The sequence below is a fragment of the Engystomops pustulosus genome, chromosome 5 (assembly GCF_040894005.1).
Source record: "Engystomops pustulosus chromosome 5, aEngPut4.maternal, whole genome shotgun sequence".
NCBI lineage: Eukaryota > Metazoa > Chordata > Amphibia > Anura > Leptodactylidae > Engystomops > Engystomops pustulosus.
This window is the reverse complement of record NC_092415.1, coordinates 157,325,638-157,350,951: the sequence shown is the minus strand read 5'-3', so window position 1 is coordinate 157,350,951 and position 25,314 is coordinate 157,325,638. Positions and strand designations below refer to the sequence as shown.

At 40.8% G+C, this 25,314-nt stretch overlaps 1 protein-coding gene across 4 annotated transcripts in view; it reads right to left on the bottom strand.

Annotated features, from left to right (window-relative positions):
• Window positions 1–25,314, bottom strand: part of OSBPL10 (oxysterol binding protein like 10) — a 228,859-nt gene that overhangs the window by 135,858 nt on the left and 67,687 nt on the right. For all 4 annotated transcript variants that reach the window (XM_072153574.1, XM_072153571.1, XM_072153570.1 and 1 more), the window contains exon 3: window positions 5,272–5,345. In XM_072153574.1, the coding sequence (XP_072009675.1) occupies window positions 5,272–5,345 (74 nt within the window). The remainder of the gene's footprint in view (window positions 1–5,271; window positions 5,346–25,314) is intronic.

Genomic DNA, 25,314 nt, shown 5'->3' with positions numbered 1-25,314 from the left:
GTAAAAGGCATTTATGCTCATTTTCATCATGCATTTCTATTTTTTGCTCCCCACCTTTAAAAACCCATAACTTATTAGTAAAGTGGCCCGCCCCTTTAACCTCTTAACGCTCAGCGTCCGATATATCGGACGCTGAGCTCAGTGGCTTAACGCTCAGCGTCCGATATATCGGACGCTGAGCAGATGCCGGTTCAGCTCAAGATTTGAGCCGAACCGGCATCGGGAAACACGGGGTGCCGGCTCTGACTGATAGCCGGCACCCCAGTGTAACACCCGCGATCAGAGTTGTCTCTGATCGCGGGTGATTAACCCGTTAAATGCCGCGGTCATCGCGACCGCGGCATCTAACTTGCATCTGGGGTGTCTTTCCCCCACGATCGGCCCCCCCGAATCATTTTCGGGGGGCACCGATCGTTGCTATGGTAACACTGGGGTCCGATCTGGACCCCAGTGTTACCTGCAGGAACTGCCGGTAAGATGGCGTCTGTGACGTCATCTTACTGGCAGAGTGCCACCCTATGCAAGTGCATAGGCTGACACTGATAATGCCCTGCAATACATAAGTATTGCAGGGTATTATTATGAACAAGCAATCAGATGATTGCTTGTTCATTTCCCATGGTGGAAAAAGTGAAAAAGTAAAAAAATAAATTATTCAATAAAAAAATAAAGTCATAAATCACCAAAAATGCCCAAAAGCCCCAAAACATATAAAAAGACATATAACTAAAAAAAAAAGTCTAAATCATAACACAAACCCCACATATATAGTATCACCGCGTCCGTAACAACCCGTAGAATAAAAATAAATAATTATTGAACCCGCACGATGAACGCCGTAAAAGAAATCTGTTATAAACCCTCCAAAAATTATGATTTTTACCTATTCAATCCCACAAAAAATGCTATAAAAAGTGATCAAAAAAACATATGTACTGCGACATGATACTGGTGCAAAGTACAACATGTCCCGCAAAAAACAAGCCATCAACCAGCTCTGTAGCCAAAAACGTAACAAAGTTATGCCACTTGGAAGATGGCAATACAAAAATGATAGATTTTTCCCCACAATAGGGTTTTATTTTACAAATTTAGTAAAACGCAAGAAAATATATTCGTGTCTGGTATCCCCGTTATCGTATCGACCCATAGAATGAAGATAATATGATTATTAGTCTATACGGTGAACACCACAAAAAAAAAAGTAAAAAAACCAGTAGAGAATTGATGCTTTTCTACTCCTGCCCTCAAAAAGAAGTTCCTAAATTTTCAACAATAGGTGATACCAACCCCAAAATGGTAACAATGGAAAAAGCATCTCATCCCGCAAAAAAAATGCCGTCACATGACCCTAATAGCGCAAAAGCGAAAATTTTACAGCCTTCAAAAGAGGCCAATGAGGAAAGTAAAATCCTGGCAGCTGCAGGGTGCTCCTTCCCTTCTGCGCCTCACTGTGTGCCCATAACACAAGTCACGGCCACATGTGGGGGGTCGCTGCACTCGGGAGAAATTGTAGAACAAATTGTATGGTGGGTTTTGTATTTTTATCTTTTGGAAATGTGTAAATTTTAGGGCTAAATGAACGTATAACCGGCACAATTTGACTATTCTAAATTTCGCCTCCATTTTGATGTAATTACTATGAAGATCTCAAGGGGTTAACATTCTTCGTAAAATCTGTTTCTGATAGCTTGAGGGGTGCAGATTTGAAATTGGGTTGGTTATATGGGGGGTTTTGATGCTAAATATGTAAATTTTCATTCAAAACTGTATTTATCCCCAAAATAGTCAATTCTGAAAATCCGGAAAAGCGCTATTCGATTTGTAAGCCGCGTGACATCAAAATAAATTATCCAGACATTTCAAAAATGGTGAAAATGTAAAGTAGACAAATGGGAAATGTTATTCAGCAATTTATTTAGGTGGTAAATCTATCTGCCTGAAAACGCAATGATTTCAAATTTCAAAAATGGCAAATTTTTCAGAAAATTCATCATATTTTCTTTTTTTTGTAAATAAACGCAAAACTTATCAGCCAAAATTTACCACTAAAATGAAGTACAACATGTGGGGAAAAAACAATCTCAGAATCGTTTTGATAAGTAACAGTGTTCAAAAGTTATAACCATATAAAGCGACGCAAGTCAGAATCCAAAAAATCGGGCTGAGCCTTAAGCTGTAAAATGGCTGCGTCCTTAAGGGGTTAACTAGATGTAAAACATTCTCTTTAACATATTCATTCTGTGGTCATATTACCACTGAAATGGTTTATGGTGGCGAAATAATTTAGCTTAATATAAAATTAAATGGCTGAGGCAGTGTACGTGTACATACTGTATAATATGATAGGTCGTACCCAACATATTTTTTTATAACACATGAACGTTTAATTGGAAAATAGATGAAAACATCTCATCCAGCATCACATTAATCTCTGTCACCTCCTGTGCATTGAAGAATCAAGTATGCCTGTACAAGCTATTTAATCAATCACTTGCCAGCTGGCCATTCATTACTGGGAGTTCTGGTCTAGTATCAATCCAATGTGATCTACAGTACACAGTTAGAAATCTTAAAAAAAATTATCCAGACTAGACATTCAAAGCGCTAATCTTATAATAGCCGACATGTTTCTCAGGTAATAGGTTTACTGGCGTAAAAAGAATAAAAGGGACATAAAAGTGCCTTAAAGGGGTTTTCCCTCAAACACAAGTTAGGCCCTATCCACCGGATAGGGCCTAACTTGCTGATCGGTGGGGTCTTCGTGATGAGACCCCTTAGATCACAAAAATTATGGGTTTGATGGGGTTCCACGTACTTCCATCAGAGTAATGGAGCAGACGGCCGTGCATGACCATTCTACTCCATTAATTTCTATGGATCTGATGGAGATCTTTGTATTTGTGATCTGTAGGGTCTCATCACTGAGACCCCCACCGATTAACAAGTTAGGCACTATACCATGGATAGGGCCTAACTTGTGTTTGTGGGAAAACCCCTTTAACAGGAACACTGACCATTTTCAAGCAACTAACTGACTTGATGCAGTTTCAGTAGTGTTTCAGTTCTAATGTCTTAATTTTAATCTGGAATAACACTCCACAATTCCATTCTACTGAAGGAGGAGTCATCAGTTAGGAGGGGTCTAATTTCCTGATACTCTGCATCTGACGTGATGACAGGCTACAGGATTAGAAGTGCAGTTCACAGTGGCTGTAGATGGGGTGGTGGTGAGTCTATAACCATTTATTTATGAGGTGCATAATAATAATAATAATAATAATAATAATAATAATCTTTATATGGTGCCATCAAATTCCATAGCGCTTTATATCTCTCTGGAGCAAGTGTGCAGAGAGTGATTGGTGGAAGGCGGAGAAGAGATTTGTGTAAATAGACAAATATAACCTGTGCCCCGGATCTTTTGCCTTGTGCCCCGAATGTCCCGGGTCAGCAGGACACTTCTCCTGCTGCCCGGGCAGATTTCCCCTCTCTGTACCCTGTAATGGTGAACAGAGCCATCGGCTCCGTTCTCCACTAGAGGGAGCAGGAGACACAGTCACACAGCGTCTCCTGCTTCAAGCAGCTCAGTACAGCTGCCAGGAGCAGGAGACGCCGGGTGATGACGTCACCACGGTCCTGCAGAGAACAGCAACAAGCCTGAGGAGACTGAGGTGAGTGGCAGCGTTTTTTTGGTTTTTTTTATTATGCAGTGGGGGAGGGGAGAGAGGCATAGTCAGACGACTTAGTCATGCTGATGGCTACAGGGAGCGCTGGGGACATCCCTGGGGCTGTAGGGATGTTACAGGGAGCTTTGGGGGACTTCTTAGTCGGGGCTCTAGAGAACATCATAAAGGGCTGTGGGGGACATTACAGGGGGCTCTGGGGACATTCCTGGGGCCTGTGAGGAAATTAGGGGGCATTGGGGGGGGCATTACTGGGAAATGTGGGGGGTATTCTTAGTGAGGGACATTAGAGGGGGCTCTGGGGACATTACAGGGGGGCTGTGCAGGACATCACAGGGAGTTCTAGGGACATCACTGGGGCCTGTGAGGAAATTAGGGGGGTTGTGGGGGAACATTACTGGGAACTGTGGTGGGTCTTCTTAGTGGGGGCTGTGAGGGACATCACAGGGAAACTGTGGGGGGCCTCTGGAAACACTACAGGGGGGCTGTGAGGGGCATTAGAGTGGTATCTGTGGACATAGCAGGGGGCTCTTTGGAAATCACAGGGGGGGGTGTGGAAGACATAACAGGGGGCTCTTTAGACATTGCAGGGGGCTCAGGTGGACATTAGAGGGGACGTTGAGGGACATTACTGGGGACTGTGAGGACATTGGGGCACTGTGGGGGACTTCTTAGTGGGGAGTGTGCAGACTGCCCCTTTATGTGGACATGATTAGGCAGGGCATCATTTAGTTTAGGGTCATATTGAGGGCAAATTAGTGGGGGGCCACAGTTAAAGAGATATATATATATAGGTTTTATGGCTTTTACAATATGTTATATTAGGAAGCATTTATTTCTGTAATAACAGTATTTTCAGGAGGACTTTCTGTGTATCTGTAGGCCCCTTTCACATGATTGTATATGTTGGCCGTATGCTAGCTATATGAACAGTAGCTAACATACGGCCACCATAGGAGAGCATTGTTCACAGTACAGTGAGCACACTTGTGTGTCACCAGAAAAAAGATCTTTCGTGAGAATGTGAGGAGCGGTCAACCCTGCACCTCCCCTGCAAGCAGTCCTGGACTGAGCAAGCATACATGTATGTGAAAGGGGCCTTACAATAAAGGCGGTAGTGTGTTAGGGGTAGCAGCAGGATAACACTGTTAGGGGGCCAAGATGCAGGGACAATGAAGAACATAAGATGTCTGTGTGGTGAACTCAACAAGGAGGACACGTGGCTGAGGAGACGTGGTGATGCCGGGCCTAATGGAGAAGATAGAGAACATATCACCTGCAGTCACTGGATGGAACAGGTAGGAATTTCTCCTGTGGTTTCTAGAGCTGTATATGTTAGGTACAGTAGTTATAGGTCCAACCACACATGTACAGGAGTGGGCGTTACTGAAAGTTCGATACATGTGCATTGGGGCCCGTGCCCCGGATCTTTTACCACCCTAGCAACGCCCCTGAATATAACCATCAGTTCTTCTCTAAAAGAAAGTAAACTTCAGGTTGCCAAACATTTATGCAATATCCTTATTACTTTCTGAAAAAAACATCTAACAGTTTTATTATATTATGGTATAAAGAGCTGGATTACCTTGGACTCGGTATGGTGCTTGGCACATGCTTGAAGCTGACTCAACCAGAACTGCCGCTCCTTGGAATCTGCAGCTACAAGATGAAAGTGAAGAAAATACAACATTATATGATGAAAGAATCAGATGAAAAGCAGCCAATATAATATAAATGATAAACCATATCTTTCCTTCATCTAACCCTTTAGATGAATCTTTCTCAGTTATTTATGTCTTCTACAAGCTATAACTTTTTTATTTAGCTGTATGCGGTTTGCTTTTTTGAGGACCAAATATAGTACTAATAGCCCAATTTGAAGTTTCATGCCAATAAACTATTATTCACCCTTTCAGACTTAAAAAAAATAAAAATAAATCTAACATTTGGGGAGAAACTTTTTTTTGCCTGCTTCTGCTTACTGCTGAATCTCCCAGAACATTACAGGACATCATTGTGATGCTGTTATGCATAATGTTAAATCAACACACCATTATAGAAACAATGGCAGTGATAACCAGCCTGATCCATTCTTTTTAAATATGTGCCAGCCAGGAAGGTGTCAAGTAAGCAGTAAGTAGAAAAAGAACTTAGAACCCTGAATACACGGAGAAGACTAAATGTTGGCCTGACATCTCCTAGCTTGAATAGCGTTTCAGAAGATAATTAAACGATAAAAAAACTATGACAAAAATAAACTTTTAAAATTTTTAGTCATCACAGTCGTATCAGGTCAGAATTGAAATATTCTTACTGGCATTGTTTTGGATTACATTGAATGTATTAAGCTTATTAGCTATTTTTGGAAGGAGGTATTGAGGGGAAAATTAAATTAAAAATTTTTGTATATTGTACATTTTTGGTGTGCATGGTGTGGTTTAAAAAAAAGACATGATCATTTTATTGTCCATGTTTTTATGCTACCACATTCAAAGATCAATAGTAAATGTTATTTTTCACAGATGGAGCAGTGTATGGACGATTTGCAGTTTTTATTGGTACCATTTTGTGGTAAATAGTTTTTTTTTAATTTGTTTTGTTCTTGTTTGCAATGTAGTTAAATGAAATCAGCATATGTTTTATGGTTCTTTTTTTTTTGCAGGTACAACAGAATTTGGCTCCAGGCTGTTCTGCTGGGAAGACGACAAACCGTAATTGCAATTGTGGTCCTAGAAGAGGTAGGTTATGTATATGTATAGGTAAGTTTATATTCTATTGGTGAATGGTTTAGTGATATGTCAGCTTATTAGGTTTTCTCCATGGGAATCTGCTGAATGCCATAGGTCTAGTTCCTTAGAGCTATGACAAACAGACTTAAATATTTTTTCTAAATTAATCCAATTAAAAAAAAATCTTGTGGTATTGGGAGGCACGAAAGAAGTCGAGGGCAGCACAGACTGGAAACATTGTTAGCAGGAAGTTATTATTTTACTGCCTTAAAGAGAACCTGTCACCCCAGAAGGAACTGCAAACAGTACCTTCTAAATTGCTGTAATTGTGTTTCCATGATTCATGAGTTCCTGCTGTATGTTGCATCTTTGGCACAGAAAGAACTTCACCCTAGTTTCTCTCAAAATCCAGTCAAGCAGGTGGGAGGGCTCTTGGGTCCATTCAAGAACCATGCATGTACTGACATTTTAAGACTCGATAGCAATGACGTGAAAAGGGGGTAGTGGCGAGGGGAGTGTGATGGTGGCCACAGCAGCCGTGAGGGGGTGGGAGAGCTTGACTGGATGCAAGAGCTTTCCCACCTCCTTAGCTTGATCTATGAGAAAATCCAGGGTGAATAAAAGTCTTTTTCGGGACAAAGCTGCAACATACAGAAGAAACAAAGGAACCATGGAAACACAATTATAGTAATCTAGAAGGTGTTGTTTGCAAAGAGAACAAACAGAAAGGAACAGTCTAAAGGGGAAAGTAGATGGATTGTAATGCAGGTGTGGGTATTTAAGCCCCACCTAAATGCCTAGTGGCACCCCTTAGGTATACGCATTTTAAGGCGGTCAAAACCTCGCAACATTGCTTGAAAAGAACCATTTCTCTGTACTGCTTTCTTTTTATTTTATTATATTTTTTAATAGCCAGATGTAAAGTGCAAAAGTCTTTTTGTGTTATTTCACCCGGTCAGTGTTACCGATTTGTATTGTTACTTTGTTGTATCAAGTACAGCCTTCGTCTGGGGGCTTAGCGGCCGAAACGCGCGTCGGGGCGTTGCAGTCGTCGCAGCTACGGGCAACACCATACCTGACCTACTGGTAAGGACTGGCATTTACATTATCTTGGATGTTCTATTAGTTTTTCTATGTGCCAATCTGGCAACTATCTGCACCTCATTACTTCATATCAACATCCTTGTGGGTACATATTATATCCAGCCCTGGTATACACCCATACTTAGTAGAATTTTCTACTGTGTTCCCTATGCTGTTTTTTCGACTGCAAACTGTCTGTGTTTCATCATCCTGTATAGTTGTCTGCATCTCATGTTTTATACGTATCACACATTCTTGTATGTTTTTAATATTTTTTCATTAAAGAATTATTACTTTTTATGATCAGTTGTTAGTGTCTTTCCTCTCTTTCCCCCCGCTGGGGAATATCTTTGGTTTTCAAGGTGTTGTTTGCAGTCTATAGTGTGGTACTGCAGTGACAGCTTCCCTTTAACTTGAAGAGCAGCCATTAAATTGTTTGTCAGCAGCTTTCTATTCTAGCTCATCCTGAGAAAGGAATGATCCCCAATAAATGGACAGGACATACCAACCCTCTACTTGATACAACAAAGTAACAATACAAATCAGTAACACTGACCGGAAGTAATAACACAAAAAGACTTTTGCACTTTACATCTGGCTATTAAAAAATAATAAAATAAAAAGAATAAAAAGAAAGCAGTACAGAGAAATGGTTCTTTTCAAGACAATAACATGACCACAAAATGAATCCGAAAGAATTTGCTTTACACTTTATTCATTCACATTGTGTTGCTAAAATACAATTATGATGTCAATTACCAGACTCTTACAGTTCCTTAGCTTAAAGTTGATAAAAACCCAGACTCCACTCCCTAGAGAAGCCCATTCGGCAGAAGTCATCTTGTTAACATGCTAAGTGTAAACTGGAGGTTTTATGTGATATTTCAGCTTGGAGAATGATTTGCTGGGAAGGACTTGTAATCATTTGTTACTGGTAAGATATAAAGTAGATTCCAATAAAGTAAATGCAGCTATTGTTTCCATCCGTATGCAGAGCTCTCACTAAGCCGTGTTATCTTCTCATTACTGATATACCCATCCTTCAATAAAATGCCTTCACTAAGCTCTTCTGTAAGACAACCAAGATAAAGCCAGCCTGCTCCACTCCTATTACTCTTGATGATCCAGTCTCAGCTCTACATCAATATCTTTGTGTTACTAGCTGTAGACTGGATAATACACATTTTATCAAGGTGTATTGAAAGAAGCTCTATATCTTTGTGTGCTTTCCTATCTTGCTTGAACATGTTTAATTTATTGTATGCATAATGCAGTCCCTCCAGATTCAATAAAAAGTCTATCAATGAGCGTTGTATAAGCCCATGTATAATTTTCTGTACAAAAGTTCAAAAAGCTGTTAACAGCTGTTCTGAAGTCATTTATAGTGCACAGAAGTCTACCTTTTCATCATGGTTACATATAATCCTCATGTTGGATGGAGCTGCTAATCTGTTCTTCCAGAACACACTCAGATCAGAATCATCATCATAAAGGGAACCACAATTTTCACAAATACAGCTAGTGATAGTTCTATGAGAATCTAACGTTAGCTAAAAATTGTTGCCCTTACATCCATATAAATCAACTTCATGTTATATTCCCTGGCATCAAAGTGTCCTGCTCGGCTGGCCCCTTCCATCTACTCCATCCCAAGCCCCATATTCAGCATTTCATATCATGTGAGCATGGATGATGTCATCTAAGGTCCTGTAACATCTGATACATTCACACTGTATCAGATCACATGAAATCACAGCATGCCTCAATGAAAGCATGGGGATGTGTAGAAATTCATGGAGGCATAAGTTCATGTGATCAGATACATACATAGGTTAGAGGCTTCAGATGTAACAGGTCCTTACATCACCCTGGCCAAATGACTTTAAGTGCCCAATGGTGTAACAGAGCTCACTCTCAATGTTCCATACAGCAACATGTTGTGTAGCAGTGATTCCTGTCCATCAGGAACAAGGGGGCAGGGCAATGCAAATAACCACTGAATATGCAGAGCCGCATTGGATTAATTTAGTGGCATTGGACTCACATCAGGTGAGATGCAAATAAGTTTACAAACTTTTTTTTAACATTGCAGCCATGTAAAGGAACCATTTAGGGCAATGTTGTTTAATCGAAGTTTTTAATTGAGTCCTTATTTTGGTGGGTTAATTTCAATTGCAGATTCTCTTTAAAATATATTCTCTGTTACCAACATGCTTCATTGTAGGGGTGAACATAGCGAGTGCAGGCGTATGATAGCCCCACCGCTGAAGCCTCTTGATGTATCCGGCAAGGTCTTGCATAGTGTTTATTAGCATTTGCTAATAATAAGCTAGCATTTGCGATTATTTCAGGGCTTCTATGGCACTGACGTGGCACAGAGGCCCTGATAGATATGCCCTTAATCTGAAAAAGCTCAACCACTGGTTTCTAGGTCACCATTATTCCCAAGGCCTTTTCACTCATGATTACTTAATTTGGTAGAATGGGCGGTAAAAGGAGTACTGGTTGTAACAATTATTTTTCCATATAAAATTATGGTAGGTATTATCATCTTGGGTATAATCAATTTGTGCTCTTTCTCTAGATCCATTGGCCCAGATACATTATTGATAAGCATTGAACTTTAAGATGTTATGTTATATAAATAGGTGAAGTGAAGTGAATTTACCACAGCTAGACTCCAAACAAGATGTAGAAGAATCTACATCTAAACTACTACAGCCAAAGTTCAAGTGCTGTATGTGGTCTTATGCAAATATCCACGTAAAGTTTTTGTTTATACTTTTTAAATTTTCAAAAATGTCTAAAATTCAGCTTTTAGTACTTTAAATAACAAGTACCTGAGTGCAGATAAATTGGGGGAAAAATTTAATACAACATAATACAATAATATCATTGTATATGTCAAAATTTGCACCCAAAAAAAGTGTCTACAAAGCTTTCACATGTATTTATGAAGTGTTTCTGCCATGTGTTATGGCTACACTTTATCCGACACTTTAGAATACTGTGCACCTAAAGGGGCATGGTAGTGCTTAGGGCTCATTCACACTGCCGTCTGCGGGGCCGTACATGCGGCCGCATGTACGTCCCCATAGACTGCAACAGCGGCACGGCGGAGATCCGTTGCCACACATGTGTGGCACCAATCCGGGCTGCACACCGCAAAAAGATAGAGCATGCTCTATCTTTCGACGGATGTACGGCCGTGTGCCGCTATTTCCTATGGAGGGAGGAGGGGTCACCTCCTCCTCACCTCCAGCACACACCGGTATGCCCACACGGCGGGCATACCGCGTGTAATGGACCCTTTGAGTTTGCACCACATTTATTACTAAGCTGCACCACAACTCTGTCACAACAGAATGAAGCAAAGTGCTCCAAAAAGAAAGGTGCAACTGAGTAAATCTGGTCTGTTTTCAGGATGTGCACAAAGAGCGTGCGCCACTAATGCATCAGTTGTGATACACAAAATTGCATACAGGATAGTTTGTACTTAAGTTGAAAATGGAATTAAGTCGGAACAGATATATTTTATTATTGAAACTCCAGACAAAACTTTTTTGTCCCAGTGACAATTGGTTTTTCACAATTTTGTGCCGTCATGGGAACAAGGATTATCATTAAAACATCATTACAGTCAACTTAAAGCGGATCATTGCAGCCTTGGACAAAAGCATTCAGACATCTTCACCAGAAGAAACAGTGGGCAGAAGGGTCAGTCTGTAACTAGGGGTATCTTGTAAGTCTGTTGTTGTTAAGTCTTGGGGCCTGCCAATGTGAAAATGTTTTCCATGAAGGTGTATATGTACTGTACATTTATGGTTTCCATAAAAGTTACCAGATAAAGAATTACCCCAGCCAAAATTTTATGTTTTATGAAACATACATTCTGCTTAAAACATATATATTTAAGTACGAGCACAAGATGTCCATGTAAAAAATTTTGGTGCAGCAAACTGCTTGCATGTGTATAAAGAAAGCATCCACGACTGTACTAGATCCCAAGATGCCAAAAAATTCTGCACTGATAGGGGGCGCTCCGGTGCACCAGATTTATCATGCAGTGTCCAACAGAATTGCTTTGCATGCTCTATGTGCACACCCTGCATACTCCACAGGCAAACTGCACCTGCTTGCACGGTCTGTGGCCAATTGTTGTTTTTATGTTTTTAAGAATGACATTTTTGTTGGTACCATTTCTTTTTTTTTTGTGCAATTTTTTTGGTACCATGTTTTTTTTAACTTTTCCTGTGGGGATTAAATATTGTGCTTTGCATATAGGCCACATGGTCAATTTTAACACTTTTTTTTAAACTTTACATTAAGTTTTTTTTACATTATTTTTAAAGAAAATGTATTATTCTGTTTCTACAGATGATTTTTTTTATTGTAATATACACAGACAGCCTGTTAGATCCTACCTTTTACAAGGTCTAATAGGCAATTGGATAGACAATTTCATTTAGCCCTGAGGTGTCGCTCAATTTAGATGGCACCCCAGTAAACTACTAACCTCTCTTACTAGAGTCATAAAGGTGTCATAATACAATATACAAAAAGAAAACTGCTCTCCCATAGTAGTAAATTGGTGCAATAATAGCCCACTAGTGTCCAGATACCCTATCGGTGGTGGTGGTGGGGGGTTACCTTATTTAGGCTAAGAAACAGCCTATAGTAATGTTATTATAAAGGCAGCACAGAGTTATAAATCCCAGATCGCATTGTCCAGTATGTGTACATCAGGGTAGAGGCAAAAAAAAATGTATATACAGTAATACTTCTTGAATCGAGGATTACGCATTTCAAAGGGAGAAATTCCCTCTTCTTCGCATCCTACATGTTGATAAAAGCACATAGTGGGAGGGGAGGAAGGGAATGTTAGGGATACTTTAATTCATGGAAATACTAAAACTTTACATTAGAAATCTATTGTGCATACTCCCTTTGATATAGATTTCTAATGTAAATTTTTAGTATTTCTATGAATTAAAGTATCTGTTACAGTGCCTTCCTCCCCTCCCCCTACGTGCTTTTATCAACATGTAGAATCTGAAGCAGAGGGAAGTTCTCCCTCGCTCATTCAGGCAAGAAATAAATGCATGCATTTCTCTATTCATGGGCGTCTATCATTTAAATTTTTTGCCTCCACCTAATATAGGTATCATGGTTGCTATAACTAAAGAGGCAGTGCCAGCTCCTGTCTGGCTCCCTGCAATGGTACTATACCGCTTGACTACCAGTGGAGTCAAGTGATAATAGACTGACACTTGCGAAAGGGTTTTTTTTATGCAGGACTCATTTTAGTCACAGGGTTATAACAGACGATAACAAAGGGTTATAAAAGAAGATAATCTACCATATATAAAAACAACACCACATAATCATGGAAACAAAAGGGTCTATAATCAATAAATAAAAATGGATCTAAAAAACAACATTTTGATATCGGATTTTAGTCAAAAGCAAAAAATTGCTAAACCTTTCATCTAAGACCCCCAAACAGGCTGGAGACTTGCATGATATGGAGCCTGATATAAAAGCATTAGTCATTAGGTATTCTGTATAGGAGCAGTATATATCGCAATACAGTTGTAATGCTCTATATTGTGTGAGTGATCAGACCCCCTAGGGCAGTGATGGCGAACCTATGGCACGGGTGCCAGTGTTGGCACTCAGAGCCCTTTCTGCGGCCACTCAGGCCATTGTCCAAGGATAGAGTTCACCAAATACTTAATGTTCAACTTAAGAGATGCTGCTCTCAGCGCTATTTTAAAGTGACACTTTATTGGGTGTTTGGAACTGCAGAGAAAGTAAGAAGATGTTGACAGAACTGCAATATCTTTGGAGGTCATCCTGCGGGACCCACCATTTCTTCCTGTACAGAGAGACCCTGGAAAGAAGCTATAATGATAGTTTGAATTGAATTTGCCTTCCTTCTGTCAACTATATTGGTGGCCTCAGGCGGCCGATACAATTGAAAGATGTGGAAAAACAAGTAGCAGTAAGTTAAGGTATAAAATTCCATGCTGGCACTTCACGGTAAATAAGTGGATTTTGGATGTAGTTTGGGCACTCGGCCTGTAAAAGGTTCGCCATCACTGCCCTAGGGTTAAAGTACCCTGAGAAGCCTGAAATAATAGTAAAAATATTTGAAAAGTTTAAAAACAATATAGAAATTCAAATCACCCCCCTTTTCCTACAACACATATACAAATAAATAAACAAGTTAAATAATAATGTCCAAAATGTCCAATCCATCAGAGTATAAAATTAATTATTCCCGGTGGTGAACCACCTAACGGAAAATACACCCCAAATGTCCAAATTGAGACTTTTTTGCCATTTCTTAACATATACAAATTTTAATAAAAAGTGATCGAATGGTTGTACAGTCCTCAAAATGACATCAATTAAAACATCTGTTTATTCTGTACACCGAAGTTATTATTGTAAGGATACGGCAAAACAAAGATTTTTTTTAGTATTAAAACATAAAACCTTTAAATTTGGTATCTCTGTGATCTTTCCGACCCAATTAATAAAAGGTGAGGTGTTATTAGGGCTGCACAGTAAAAATATAAAAACACAGCAAATAAGAAAATGACACAACTGTGTTTTGTTGGCAATTCTACCACAATTGAATTTGTTTTCCAGCTTCCCTGTACAAGGAACAAAATATAAAATGGTGACAAAAGAGAATACAATTTATCAAGCAGATAACAAGCCCTCCTATGTCTTTGTAAACAGAAAATTAAAAAAATGATATTGCTTATGGAAAGAGGGGAGTAAAAAACAAGGGAAAAGCAAAAATCAAAAAGGGTTGGTAAGGAAAAGGTTAAGAAAACAGTATATAGGGTTATTTTTATTCCATTGTATAAAAATATCTTGGCAGATGGAGAACACTTTTTGTTTTACCAATCCAGATGGAAGCATCTTTAAATATTGTATTTCTCATAAAGCAATTTCCTATAGGAACATAATGCTTTCATAACTTCTGACTTTTCAAATAATAGCAGTCTGTTATCAAGACTGCACAATGATGATGCTACATATTTCAGTAGATAAGCACTGCTCTTTTTGTTATGCATGCCTATTTAAAAGTGAAGTTATTGGAAATTCTATGTATTTTTCAAATCCAAAAGAAAATACGAAACTTTCTAAGTTTCTGTGCAAGTCTCTGAGTACTGCTGAATATGTGGAGCCTGCAGCAGGACAGTAAGAGTCCTCCTGCTCCCCGCCCCCTCCCTTTCTGGGTCAGTGTGGATGCACACTGGAGATGTTGATGTCACATGGACGTCCTTCAGCAGAGACAGAGCAGTGTATGCAGAGAGCAGTATGCTGAGAACAGGGAAAGGCTGCAGCTTTCAAAGGAGGTAAATACTCCAGAGACATGTCTAATAGAACAGATTTATTGAAAAGTCACCAACCCCTTTAAGACAATAACATTTATTAGAAGGCATTACAAGCACAAAAAAGTATACATTAAAACTTTAATCTTAACCCCTGAACCTATTGACAACACAGGGTGACACATGCTCATCCTGTTTAGGTGGTGCTAGGTACATCAGAATAAGAATACTCACCCTGTAGATCAGTGATGGCAAACCTTTTAGAGACTGAGTGCCCAAACTACAAGCGAAAGCCACATATTTTCACAAAGTGCCAAATGCCAATTTAATGTAACTTATTGTTCCCTGCTGTGTCACAGATTCAAACGTATTGGCGTCCTGAAGGGGCTTCAATGATAATCCAGCTCCGTCCACACCTCCTTGCTCCACCCTTGCTCTTCAAGTCACTTTAAAATAGTGCTGAACATGGCGCGTTCTGGGCTGCCTGTGACTGCAGGAGGAGGAGTCCTGAATGGTGACCTTTGTGCTGGGTGATGGCCTGGGTGCCCACAAAGAGGGCTCCGAGTGCCACCTCTGGCACCCGTGCCATAGGTTCGCCACCACTGCTGTAGATTGTGTTGGTATTTTTAGTGTGTTACACTAGCCTTGCTTCTGCCACAAAAAAGAAAGCTGAGCATTATAACCCATTAACTGCCACAATCAAGGATGACTGTAACAGCTACGGAGGCAGGTAAAGGGTGTCTAGGTTCCTTTTGCCACCTCAGGGCTGGGCAACTACTGGAACCTATTAGGCCCAGCCAAATGCTTGGCCTAATAGGCACTGCCAGGAACCAGGGGTAGTGGACCCAGTGGACAACCGCAGACTATGACATAAGCCGACACCTGGGAGCAAAGTCTAAGTGGTAACTGGTTTTCACCAGAGCCCGCCGCAAAGCAGGTTGGGCCTGCTGTGGCCTGGTACCACCAGTTTGCTACACAGGACCGATTTTTTCTGCAGTGGCAGCCAAGGCGAAAAAGTCGTAGAGGAGAATCGTAGTAAGGGACAGGCAGCAGAGGGGCGGAGTAAGGAACGGAATCAGGGTCACATCGGGAATTCTCAACACAAGCGCATGGCATAAGGAACAGCTTTCTCTAGGGCTTGAAGCACAAAGATCTGGCAGGAAAGGGCCCAGAATTTAACAGGAATGGCAGCCGGCCAGCGCCCATTATCAGCGCGCTGACCCTTTAAATCTCAGAACACCGGTGCATGTGCACCCTAGGAGTTGGGGGATGCGTGCACGGGAGCGAGGAGACCGTTGATGGCTCACAGACCGGTGAATGTGGCTGCGGCAGAGAAGAGGGGGCATAGGCAGAGACACAGGTGCGTCTGCAACCCGGGAGAGAGGTCGCAGGAGCACCCGTGACAGGTCCCCCTGTCAGTGTAGAACTAACAGTTATGACACACCACGGAACAGGAATATTGCATTATTAAGTATCATATAAGCAATCAAAGTATTGAATTAGTACCCATTTTGTCACTGAGACACAGACAAATTTACTCAGCAGTAACTCTGCAGAAACGCAACTGCATTTTTATTTCAGATTATTGCAGCAGCAGGGTAGAGCACAGTTTTTTTTAAGCAGCACTTGGATGGGATTGTATAAATACCATTTATGATTGGAACTGTATGTTTCCCATACCAAAATTTTAGCTGTGTATAGATGGGGCGAATCGTATAGCGGTACAAACAGAAGCTGGCTTCAGGTATATTTCGCAATCCCATGTTAAAAGTTTAATAACTTTTAAAATATTTTGCTAAACATAACTGTAAACTTACAATTTATGGGGTTTTTTTGCAATAAGGTGCATTTACAATAAAGATTAAACAATCCAATTTAGGTTGTGTTTCAAGTCTCCTCATTTTAAAGATATCAGAAATAATGGTGAGCAAATGAGAAGAGTTCTCATACACATTTCCCTTTTATAAGAAAACAGACAGATGGACAGGTTGAATAAAAAATGACCAGAGACATTTAGCAGTTACTAATTCCCTGCCCAACAGAAGCCGTTGTGCCGTCCCAAAAATAACTACAAATAACTTACCAAAGGGATAGGAGACATTTCATTAAAATGTAGATTGTTAAATATTAAGATCTCCAATGCCATAATGCTAATGGCAACCTTTGGTTTGTTTCACTGAAATAAATTACACTTGTTTATAATTAAACTTTGAAGGATACAAAAATTGCAAGGATTAAATTTCTCCTCTAAAACGCAATTTGTAGCTCGGCAAATCATTGGCGCTACTCGTTTCTTGCCAGGTGCTGTGATTTGTGTTCTGCTTGAAAAACTCTAATTTCCAAATGTCATTTGCCCTGCATGGTCTCCTATTTGTGATTCATAAATGACTGTTACTGTCACAATATGCAGGGATGTTTAGCCAACCACAAACTAGCACATTATGAGATTGCCTGTTACTGGAGGCCAAACATTATTTCATTCAGTGCCTAATGACCATGAGAGCATTGGTGGGAAGTTGGAACAAACAAGTTTGAAATGTAGACTGCTGTAATTTTAATTTCCTTCTTCCATTTAAAATACTTTAATCTGGATGTTAGAGCGGTGTGGAGGTGATCTGGGAAATTTAGAAGAGACGCGTGATAAATTTAAATTTCTCTTTCTCTGCTTTACTTGGGTAACTTCAGTAATCACAAGGCAATGTAGATAATCCTACAAAACCAGGCATATATTTTTACATAGCCAATAATCTACAAATTTTCTGCCTTTAAGGAAATTTACCATAAAAATCAACTATGTTAAATCTGGGGCAATTACTCATAGATCCAGGCATGGTGACTGTGGTACTCTTCTTATGTTTGTTTTCCATGGCCTCCTTCCTTCCCAAATCAACCTTTAAACATATACGACTGAGTTGGAAGGGCTCTGGTGGGCGTTACCAGATACGCTCCTTGAAGCAACTGCTTTACAGACGGCCTGCCCCTCCCTTCTGCTTCCTTAGTACTTCCCACCTCCCTCTGCCTGATGTAATCTCACTGCAGCAGATAGTTCAGCACACAGTGGGAGGGGCAAGAGCTCCTGGACATTGTAAGCTACAGCAGAGGGGCTTTGGCGACACCCCCATAGCCCTAGTGGCTCATTAGAATAATTGTAAAAGTTCATTTTAAAAGGATGTAGGATACAGAAAACAAATATAAGGAGATTACCACAGTCGCGGTGGCTAGATCCAGGAGCAAATCATACTACTACATGTTTAATTTAAAGAGGTAGTCCCACTAAGGGTACATTCACCTTAATCATTGTTCAACTGTTTTTTTAACCTCAAATCAGCACAATTGATGGTGTGAGAGGAGTGAATCTCTTGATTTGTTGGTTCCGTTAAATTTCCCGTTTTCAGCCACAGAGGCAAAGTGAAAGCTTTAGATTGGAACTAATGTTTGGAACATTCATAATTTGATTCTGAGTTCTATATAGTTCAGTCACCACCAGGCAAGGGGAAATCACTGACAGTTAAAACCAAATTAAATATACCAATCCAAATATACGTTACTAATGTTGCAGCCACATGCTGTTGATACCTTTCCCGCTTTAACCCCTTACCGACCTGTGACATAATAGGGCATCATATGTCGGGTCCCGGTGCATGGAGAGGGCTCGCGGGCTGGGCCCTCTCCACAGCTGATAAGTCTTTGCTGCATATTGCAGCAAAGGCTTACAGGTAATACCCGCGATCGGTACCGGCACCGATCATGGGTGTTTTCCTGCTGATCGCGTGGGCGCCACCATCTTTCTGAGGATTGTCGCTCCCCGTGACGCACCGGGGAGCGGCGATCCGTCGCCATGGTTGCTGGCATCCGAAAATGCCCGATCTATCAAAATATGATAATGGTTTTTCACTGTGTTTAACCCCGTAATCGAAAATGCCACTTTTTTGCCATTTAAAAAAAATTCTATAAAAAGTGATCAAAAGGTCGTACAGTTTGGCTTGGGCCAAACAAGCCAAGCAGTCCTGTCCTTGTTATGCACCGCGAGCTTCTGGACTTGGAATCACATTTTGAGGCGTCATCTCCCCATAAGTTACCCTTTTTTTCTTACAATTGTAACTTTATGAATACATTCAGACCCAATTAAAGAGAACCGGTGACCAGCCAAAACTTGTTGCAGTGAACACAGCGGCGTGGTGTGGCAAATAACCTTTTTAAGAGCATTCAGAAAAGTGAGTGTGCGAGCTTTGTGGCGAGTGTGCATTGATCTTAAGTGTGTGCAGTGTCCAAAGTGGAACTTAGGTTTAAGGGAAGGAGTACTTTTTTGGATCCAGCAACAAATAGATAAGTGCATTTACATTTTTTCTGATATTCTTTCTTGTGGGTTGTATTGCAACCAAGTAGATCTGAATGTATTTTACTTGCATAATCTGTATATTGTGTGGGAGGTATAGTGTTGGTTAAATCTCTGAGACATTCACCTTGCTTGTCTAGACAAGATAGCATGCTGCCTAATTAATAGTGGGGTGTGGCTATCTAATTATCAGCCTTTATATACTTCTGTGGTCAGTTTGGTGGTTTGCAGCCAGATCTTGTTGCAGTGAACACAACATTATAGTGTGGCAAATAACCATTTTAAACCCCTTATTACTGAACAGCTCAATGACCAGACTGGATTTTTCAAATCTGACATGTCTCACGATAATTGGTTATAACTTCGGAACGCTTTAACATATCTAGGTGATTTTTAGACTGTTTTCTCGAGACACATTGTACTTTATGATAGTGGTAAAATTTAAGTGATACGTTTTGCTTTTCATTCTGGAAAAAAATGAAAATGTGGCAAAATTTCTGAACAAATTCTTCTTTATGAAATGAGTTTGAAATGTTCTGCATTCCAGACAGGAAGTAAAACTACCCCAAAAGCTAGAGGACTAACATTTCCAGAATGTCTGCTTTATGGTAGAATGATATTTTATCTGTCCTCCCCTTTTTCTTGGATGTTATGAGGGGCAGAACTTTAGGTGCGATTTTTCAAATTTTCATGTAAATCGCAAAAACTCACATTTTGAGGGACACCTCAGTTTTTAAGTGATCTAGAAAAGCCTAAATAATAGTTTTTCACATGGGTTAAAACAAAATGGAAGTGCGATTTGGAAATTGACTTTTTTTGAAAAATACATTCATTTAGGCCAGTGATGGCGAACCTATGACACGCGTAGTCATTTTTGCTGACACGCGGCCGCCCAGCGCCCGCTGTCCCCCCCCCCTCCCTGTGTAATGTGCTACCCCTATGTTAATGTCCCGCCCCCGTCCTTGTGTTTCTGTCCCTGTGCAATGTGCTCCCCCTGTGTTAATGTCCCTGTGTAATGTGCTGCCCCTGTGGTAATGTCCCGCCCCCGTCCCTGTGTTTCTGCCCCCTGCTTACCTGTCCGGCGCAGCGTTGGTCCGCCCACCTTCTGCAACTCCTCCGGCTCCTCCAGGCTGCAATGCGCGCTGCTCTTCACGTGACTGAGGCGACCTGACGTCAGGTCACGTCAGTCACGTGACCCGAGGCGCGCGGTGCAACCTGGAGGAGCCGAGCCGCCTGCAGTAAAGCTACAGGGAAGAAGACATCACTGGGTAAGTATGCAAGTTTATTATTATATTATATTTAAAGGGAGGCCGCTAGGGGTATTTTAGTAGTAAAGGGAGGCCGCTAGGGGTATTTTAGTAGTAAAGGGAGGCCGCTAGGGGTATTGTAGTAGTAAAGGGAGGCCGCTAGGGGTATTGTAGTAGTAAAGGGAGGCCGCTAGGGGTATTGTAGTAGTAAAGGGAGGCCGCTAGGGGTATTTTAGTAGTAAAGGGAGGCCGCTAGGGGTATTTTAGTAGTAAAGGGAGGCCGCTAGGGGTATTTTAGTAGTAAAGGGAGGCCGCTAGGGGTATTTTAGTAGTAAAGGGAGGCCGCTATGGGTATTTTAGTAGTAAAGGGAGGCCGCTAGGGGTATTTTAGTAGTAAAGGGAGGCCGCTAGGGGTATTTTAGTAGTAAAGGGAGGCTGCTAGGGGTATTTTAGTAGTAAAGGGAGGGCGCTAGGGGTATTTTAGTAGTAAAGGGAGGCCGCTGCTGGACATGTTATAAATAAGGGGAGGCCGCTGCTGGACATGTTATTGATAAGGGGAGACCGCTGCTGGACATGTTATTACAAAATTAGGTTTTTCCTAAAGGTGACACAGCACCCGAGTTATGCTCGTTTTTTTGGCGAATTTTGACACACCTAGCTCAAAAGGTTGCCCATCACCGATTTAGGCTAAAAATGACAATTTCATAATGACTAAAATGATGAAATGCTCTGCAAAGTTTGATACTCAATTACTCCCAAGTGTACTGATACCCCATGTGGTGGTAACCTGCACGGCCGGGCATAGGATCAAAGCATCACTATTGAGAGCAAATTTGTATTGTCATAATGTATAGGCTATAAAATTTTGAATTTTTTGGTAATGCGAACATATGAGGGCTTATTATTTGCGAGGTGAGAAACTTGTATAGATAATTCATTTTGTGGTCTATACCTTATTCATGAGCTTTTATTAACCATTTCAAGGGGGATACAAACCAAATTATCCACTTTTATATTGGATTATTAGCACTTTTTTTTCCCTGCTCGCTATTACATGAAAATAATATTTTATCTTTATTCTCTGGTTCACTAGGATTACAGTGATACAATATTGGAGAAAATCGCATTGTTTTTACTATTGACAACTTTTTAGAGGCATAGCTTTTGTATTTTTCTGTTGACAGGTCTAGTTGAGGGCTTATTTTTTGCAAAATGAGTTGTTCTTTTCAGTCGTATCGTATAAGGGCACGTAACTTTTTTGATCACTTTTTAGAACTTTTTTGTGAGGGTATTTGATTAAAAATTGTATATTACGGGAAGTTTTTCGTGTTTTTTTTATTATTATTATAAAATGATTTTTACATTTTCCACTTCTTGGCTTGAACAACCGTTCATCCGATCGCTTGTTCAAGTACACTGCAATACACATATCCGGCACTAGCAGGAGTATCCCCAGGCCATGCCACAGTGTGACATACTCTTTATTCTAGCTCCTTGCCGGAGCCTCACAGCCATGACTTGGTCAGTCAGGGGAATAATCAAGGAATGTGTTCGGTTTCCTGTGAAACAGGAAGCGATTATGCAAGGCGTGGCAAGTGGCAATCATAGGGCTAACACCCTATCGGTGCTAGAACTGATCACGGGTGTTTGGTACAATATGGAGCAAACAACCCACCTTGCACCCGGCATATAAGAACCCCCCCAACTTTTGAGAAGATTTTCAGAGGTTAAAAAGTCGTGTTATACGCTGGAAAATACAGTGTCTATTGAGCTGAAAACTTGTTACTTTTTTATATTACCGTATGTACTTGACTATAAGCTGAGGTCCCTAATTTTGCCAGAAATAACTGGGAAAACATATTAACTCATGTATAAGCCTAGGGTGGGAAATGCATTGGTCACAGCCTTCCCCAATAATGAAATGCCCCATGCAGCCAGCCACCCCTTCCCATTATGAAATTTCACATGCAGCCAGCCACCCCCTTACTGAAGAAATGCCCCATGGAACCAGCCCAACAGTTATGAAATGCCCCATGCATCCAGCCACCCCCCTCTACTGATTAAATGCCCCCTGCAGCCCCTTGGTGTATAACAGCAGGCAGAGGTGCGCACATACGCTCTGCCGGCCAATGCACGCTATGATGTAACGGTGTTGCCGCTGATGACGTCATAGCGCATGGACGCGTCTCTGCCTGCTGTTACACACAGAGCGAAGAAAGAAGAGGAGCCGCAGGGAGCATAAGGGAACCGTGCGGAGCCCCGGAAGGAGAGTATGTATGTTTCTGTTTTTATACACTTGTGTATAAGCCGAGGTGGGGGTTTTCAGCACATATTTTGTGCTGAAAAACTTGGCTTATTTACCATATATACTTGAATATAAGATTATTATGTAACCAACTGGGGATTTTAACATAAATAAATGGTTTGTAAAGTAATTTCAATTGCAATTCATATTGTGAGAAAATGAGGGGTATAGTTTGGGAGGACAGGTCTCTTTCCTACAGCCAGGGCAGTTTCTAGGTAATTTGTTGTACAGGACATATCTCAAAATAAATCGCCATCCCCTCTTAAAGTTTATTACAGTATATACAATGCACCCCGATTTTTAGCATAAACAGCCACAAATTAAAAATATTAGAGACACGTATTTATGTACTGATTATAGTGAATGCAGCACTATCACAGCTTATACATTGATCCCCCTAAATTAATTCTAACATATACAGTGTCCAGTCTTTAACCCCTTAAGGACGGAGGGTTTTTCAGCTAATTTCTCGCTCTCCAACTTCAAAAATCCATAACTTTTTCATTTTTACGTGTACAGACCTGTGTGAGGGCTTATTTTGTGCGTAACAAATTTTACTTTCCCGTAATGTTATTTATTTTAACATGCCGTGTACTGCGAAGCTGAAAAAAAATTCCAAATGTGGAAAAATTGAAAAAAAACCGCACGTGCGTCACGTTCTTGTGGGCTCAGTTTTTACGACTTTCACTCTTCGCTCCAAATAACACGCCTACTTTATTCTTTGGTTCGGTGCGATCGCGGTGATACCAAATTCATATAGGTTTTATTGTGTTTTAATACATTTTCAAAAATTAAACGAATGTGTACAAAAAAGAAAAAAAAATTTTTGCCATCTTCTGACGCTAATAACTTTTTCATACTTTGGCGCACGGAGATGTGTGAGGGGTCATTTTTTGCGAAATGAGGCGACGTTTTCATTGCTACCATTTTGAGGTCTGTGCGACATTTTGATCATTTTTTATGTTATGTAAAAAGGTGTAAAAGTCGCATTTCGGACATTTGGGCGCCATTTCCCGCCTCGGAGGTCACCGCCGGCCATAACCGTTTTTATATTTTGATAGATCGGGCATTTTGGGACGCGGCGATACCTAATATGTCTGTGATTTTTACTGTTTGTTATGTTTTATATCCGTTCTAGGGAAAGGGGGGTGATTTGAACTTTTAATATTTTATTAATTTTTTTTATTTTTTAAACTTTTTTTTTTCTTTTTTTTTTCTTTTTTTTTTCACTATTTTTTAGACCATCTAGGGTACATTAACCCTAGATGGTCAGATCGCTCCTACCATATACTGCAATACTACAGTATTGCAATATATGGCGTTTTTGCAGGTCATACATTACAATGAGCCACTGGCTCATTGTAACGAACCTGCATAAACCATGTAGCCTCGTGTCAAAAGAAGACCCGAGGCTACCATGGTAACCGATCGCCGCCCCCCGATGACGTTCGGGGGCGTGGCGATCGAAAAAAAGATGGCGGCGCCCGCGCGCCGCCGTCTTTTAAACGCCGCCCGCGACTTTGCGGGCAGCGTTTAGAGGGTTAATAGCCGCGATCGGTGCAAGCACCGACCGCGGTTATTAGCGGTGGGGGTTTTGTGCAAAATGCAAAAACCCCCACCTCTGTATGAAGAGGACTCAGCCCGTGAGCCCTCTTCATACATCCCTTATACCTCTGCGCCGTAGAGCTACGGCGCAGAGCGTTAAGGGGTTAAAATGTACAGTGTCTTTCATATAATATATATTATGCCCGTCATTAAAGGGTTATTCCAGGAATCAGCATAATTCATATACATTTGAGTCCTTAAAATATAAACTAGTATGTAATTAGTTATTTAAAATTTTGCTGTGGACAAATCTGGTTAAGGGATTCTTTTTTGCCAGAAGACCCTTACATACCATGGAGCCGGCTCTGATCGTGGGTGTTAGAGCCCGGTGTCAGCTGTAATACCATTTTACACCCGCTGCTTCTAGTGTCGGCACCATTCTTGAGCCTGTGCCAGAAGCTGGAAGTAATAGAATGTTGCAGTGCGGGAAATATCTTCCCGCAGGGATGTGCCATTACGTCTACATGCGCGTAGGGGTTGAAGAACTTTGAGGGTGCGGCCACATGTCTCTCTAATGTTGGGTTTCCTAATGCAACACTAACACTTGGGTGGCAGGCCTCAGCCCAATCACATATGTGTTTCCAGTGGAGGGCATGCAATAAATTTAAACAATACAAGACGCTGGGTGCTGGTTACTGATAGCATGTGTTTCACTAGGAAACACTAACGTTTGGTGTGATATTTTTATTTAATATTACTACATTTTTAGCAACAAAAAATCACTTGGTGCCATTTTATTTTCACCTTTTTCCTGAACTGTATGTTATGCTCTCAATCTGATGACATCATAAAAAGCAATAGCTATTATACATAGTATATGCAATTTCTTTTTTATTTTCCTTTGGCAAAAAAATAACAGAACATTTTCTTAATAACTTCCTATCCGTCACTGTGACAGTGGGAATTCTTCCAGAAGCTAATGGAGACAAGAAAGAATACAACTCTTTCTAGCATGAACATATGACAGACTG